The sequence below is a fragment of the Triticum aestivum genome, chromosome 6A (genome assembly GCF_018294505.1).
Source record: "Triticum aestivum cultivar Chinese Spring chromosome 6A, IWGSC CS RefSeq v2.1, whole genome shotgun sequence".
Taxonomy (NCBI): Eukaryota; Viridiplantae; Streptophyta; class Magnoliopsida; order Poales; family Poaceae; genus Triticum; species Triticum aestivum.
In genome coordinates, this window is record NC_057809.1 from 597,575,823 (window position 1) to 597,580,274 (window position 4,452).

The 4,452-nt window shown below is 45.5% G+C and overlaps 1 protein-coding gene across 1 annotated transcript in view; it reads left to right on the top strand.

Annotated features, from left to right (window-relative positions):
- The first annotated feature begins 1,522 nt into the window (after nucleotides 1–1,522).
- LOC123131239 (peptidyl-prolyl cis-trans isomerase E) overlaps nucleotides 1,523–4,452 on the top strand; it is a 4,424-nt gene continuing 1,494 nt past the window's right edge. The window contains exons 1-2 of the mRNA XM_044550960.1: nucleotides 1,523–1,709; nucleotides 1,968–2,231. Coding sequence (XP_044406895.1) covers nucleotides 1,673–1,709; nucleotides 1,968–2,231 — 301 coding nt within the window. The 5' untranslated portion in view covers nucleotides 1,523–1,672. The remainder of the gene's footprint in view (nucleotides 1,710–1,967; nucleotides 2,232–4,452) is intronic.

The following is a 4,452-nucleotide window of genomic DNA, read 5'->3' on the forward strand; positions in this document are numbered from 1 at the left end:
TTTTTTATTCTAGGTCAAAATAACCTATATACCAGAAGATGGAAACCGGAGGTGGACTGGGCTGAGCACGACTCACCAGGGCGCGCCTGGGGGGCCTGGCGTGCACTGGTGTCTTGTGCTCACCAGGTGGCCCCCTCCGGTAGTTATTTGCTCCAATATTTATTAAATATTCCAAAACATTTCTCCGTGAAGTTTCAGCTCATTTGGAGATGTGCAGAATAGGTATATCTGACATAACTTTTTCAGGTCCAGATTTCCAGCTGACGACATTCTCTCTCTTTGTGTAAACCTTGCATATTATGAGAGAAAAATATTAGAATTACTCCCAAAAGCATTATTATACATAAAAATATCATAAATAACAGTAGAAAATCATGATGCAAAATGAACGTATCAAGGCCGCTTCCTATTAATGTGATCATGGATGATCAATGCAGCCGCCACAATCTTTTTATCATCTGAGGACGAATAATCCCATGAACAAATTAAGTGAAAGAAAAACCCATCCCCGCTATTCATGATACCTTGTGAGCAACGTGTCGAACACCTTGCAGTCGTGGTGGAGACGTGATCGGAAAGAGCAAGTTGAAGAAGCGAAGCAAGGTTGGTGTTGGTGGGGTGGGCGTCGTGGGGCAAAAACTACCGAAACGCGGCCGTGGGGTGGCAATGACATGGCATGGTTGTGGGATGGACGACCTTGATGGAAGGTGACGCCGCCGAGAATGGGGATTGCGGTAGGGCAGAGGGCGGAGGCCGAAGGGAGAAGAAGGGGAAGAGACAAGTGGTTGTGTCCCCAATAGGCGGGCCAGGAGGGACTAGGGTGCGCGCCGCGCCTGTCTGTTTGGCCGCAAACGCGATCCAACTTTGGGCCGGAAATGAGTCAAAAGCGGATCAAAAATTGACAACGGTCCGTTTACTTTTGTGCGTTGGGTGGCATGTTTTGTTCGTGTAGGGCTGTAGGCCATGTACAACACGGTCGGCCGTTTTGCTCGTACGGAGAGATTTTCCTGGCACCTCCCAGCTAGCGATGCCAGACATGGCAGCCGGTGCTTCGAGTGTATTTAGCGGGTTGAAGAGTTTGTTTGATGTGACGGATAAAGCGCCTCGGTTTTGGAGACGCAGGCTCTTACGTGAGCGCTATATTTTTTTAATTATTTTAATTCTTTTTTAACTTTAGAAACTTTTTTTGAATTAAAAAAGTGTTACATCGTCTACTAAACTCTTCACAATAAAAGCCGGCGGCTCATCAAACCACACCGAAGGTGGATCCGACACCGTTTGCCTAGCTAAAACATGAGCGACAGAATTTGCCTCTTTAGGCAGTGAATAAAAGACACCAAAGTATAATATATAGTAAGGACCAAACAATCCGAATAGATCGCCGCTGCGCCCTATGCCGTAGATTCTTCATTTTTTATGGTATTAATTCTTTAAGAATTTATCTAAACGCCTATACATTGGATATGCCCTTCCGACCTTACCATTAAATAGACATGGACGGACCATTTAGGAGCGTTGGAGTTGGGCTAAAACCAAAGGCACCCCCCCTGTTTCCAGGTGAGCGAAAAAATACCCCGCTTCGGTGCTTCCGTAGCCTTGTCGCTGTTTCCTCCCGCGAGCCATCCCCGGCTTCTACCGACCCCGCCGCTTCACCGCCGTCGCCGCCGCCGCCATGAACCAGCCGGTGCAGAAGAACACCCTCTACGTAGGTACGCGGCAGCACCGTCCTCCCTCACTAACCTCTTCTCCCCTGCCGTTGTCCTCGCCCGCCCGCCCGCCCGCCCGCCCGCGCACTCGCTCGCCACCTGTTCGACGAAATTCGTCAGCGAGATGCACACCTCCCGGGGGTTCTCCTGGCTGCTTCCCCGGCTGCGGAAGGGCCTAGTCTTCTCTGGTTCCCCGGCCGAACTCCCGTGCGATCGAAAACTAAGCCGAGCTCCGTTCCCTGGTTTCGTCCGTCGGCGCAGGTGGGCTGGCGGAGGAGGTGGACGAGAAGATCCTGCACGCGGCGTTCGTGCCCTTCGGGGAGGTCAAGGACGTCAAGACGCCGCTCGACCAGGCCACGCAGAAGCACCGCTCCTTCGGCTTCGTCACGTTCCTCGAGCGCGAGGATGCCGCCGCCGCCATGGACAACATGGACGGCGCCGAGCTCTTCGGCCGCGTCCTCACCGTCAACTACGCCTTCCCCGAGAAAATCAAGGGAGGGGAGCAGGGATGGGCCGCGCAGCCAGGTATGCCACGCTCCCTGTGCTTTCTCTCCTCTGTTCAATTATGCCCTGCTTTCGTGCTTGCCTGCCTGCTTGCTTGACACTAGGGTTAGGGCTGCCAGATGTTTTTCTTACCTGGCATGAAGTTGGAAGATTAAGGGCGAGGAATTTTTAGGGCTTGCGATTACAGATTTGATATGGTGTTAATGTCCGCGAATTATGCTTTTGTATTGTGGTTTGTCTTTATGTTTTCATTATAAGGATTTTCTCCAGTTCAAATTGGTAGAAAAAATGGAATTGTCCATGTGCATTAAGTTCTTGTGCTGACCAACAAGTTGCAGGTCTTACATAGGGTTTGGATTTATTCTAGTGTGGCCGGCAATTGGTTTCTACTTAGATCTTTCTGTATTGGAAATATGTTAGCTCTTGCTGGTAGGAACAATGTTCAGAATTTCAACTATATAATCTGAATAGTCCAAATGTGTCCATCTGGTTCAGCTCTAGTAGTCAGCAATCAGAATTGTAGGTCCTCTGCTAATCTCATGTGCATTCTTCGCTTATAAATTTAGCCATGATCCAAACATCTCAATCTAGTATCTAATTTACTATGGATGCTCCCATATTTAAAATATTAACCCATGCCTGCTTTAGTTGAAACCGCATTGTCTAAAATGTTATATTTAAATTTATGATCTTATCACGCAAATACTGCTATTTGATTTAGTTGGAGTCGTTGGCTTTGCAGAAGCAAAGAGAGCTAAGTGTTATATAAGTATGACTATGAGCTCTAGGTTCTCAGTCTGTCTGGAGCTGTATGTAATTAGGAAGATATTGATGAGAAAACTTTCAGAGTTCAGAGTTTTTATATTATTATTACTACCCCTGTTCGGAAATAGATGACATCCTTTTACTCCTAATAAGAAACTTTTTTGACTGGTCAGGTGAATATAGTATCATTAGGTTTGTCATGAGAATATTTTCATAGTATCATAGTTCTCGAGAACTCTTTCCAGTAGATATGAAAAGTTTCAGTAAAAGTTGCATGCTGCATACTGGGCCCACGTTCTATACGAATAGAGGAGAGGATGAGCACATGCTTATGGATAAGTCAAACTTGCAATTTTTGCCTTTTATTCGAGGATACCAGTTTTGATTTTATTGTGAGAGGAGCACTAAGACGCCAGTGCTAATGTACAAGAGTGTTTGCAGATCATGCAGTTGGCATTCCTACAAATTCAAAATTTTATAGAATATAATTTTCTGGCATACCAGCTAGCTCCTAGCCTTGGGTAATATATCGCCCTATTTAGTCGCCTAGATTTGGTTGTCAGCTTTTGCCTCTCTAAGACAAACTATATTCTTCATATTCAAAACAAGTGACCTTAGTTGATTACAAGTGTACCAAACTACCAGTAAATATTTTGCCCCTCTTATTGTCTCGTTAATTAGCAAGGATCCTTAACTAGTTTTAGTGGTTGTTGGAATTATTCCATCTGTTAGTTTTTAGCAATGAAAAAGTCGATACATGGCTGTAATGTGGAGGCATCACTACAACTGGTGGAGCCACGTGCCTCCGGGTGACAGGACAGTGTGATGGTAGAATGGGTGCCTAAGCCACTTAGAGGAAAGCCTTATCCTAGCTTATTATTTCATTTAAATTTGTTACCTTGGAAAGCAAGATAGAATCTTGATCATTAGGATTTGATTTTTCTTTTTGCATCTCTGATATGGGTGGCTCTCGTATTAGGCCTGATCTTTGCACTAGGAAATGATAACTTGTATTGCTTGATGACTAAAATGTCAACAGCAGACAGCAATGTGATAGCCTTGGACAATGAACTCGACAAACCAAACACTTGATGGATCACAAGCTCAAACCCTAGGGTAGGAGCAAAGCTCAACTAGTTTCTTCTCAAATCAAGTTTGAGAGCATCAGGTAGTACCCAATTCTCATGAAGATTAGGTGGTGAGTCAAGTAGGATAAGATTCACCTGTATTTGGTTGGCCCCAAGCTCTTTATCACATCATAACCGACTCTCTCCTTGCAGCTCTGATCAATCCACCCGTCATTGCAAATAATTGCTCCTTACCCTTTGATTGTATGTCCATTTTTGCTTGATGTCTGGCTCACCAGATCTGGTACATGAAAAATCCATTCCATGAGCCGTTGTAATTGGTCCTACTTGAGTTGGTTGTGTACTTGTGTATCAATCCACCCATCAGTCTCCCTATGTAAGGGCTAAAG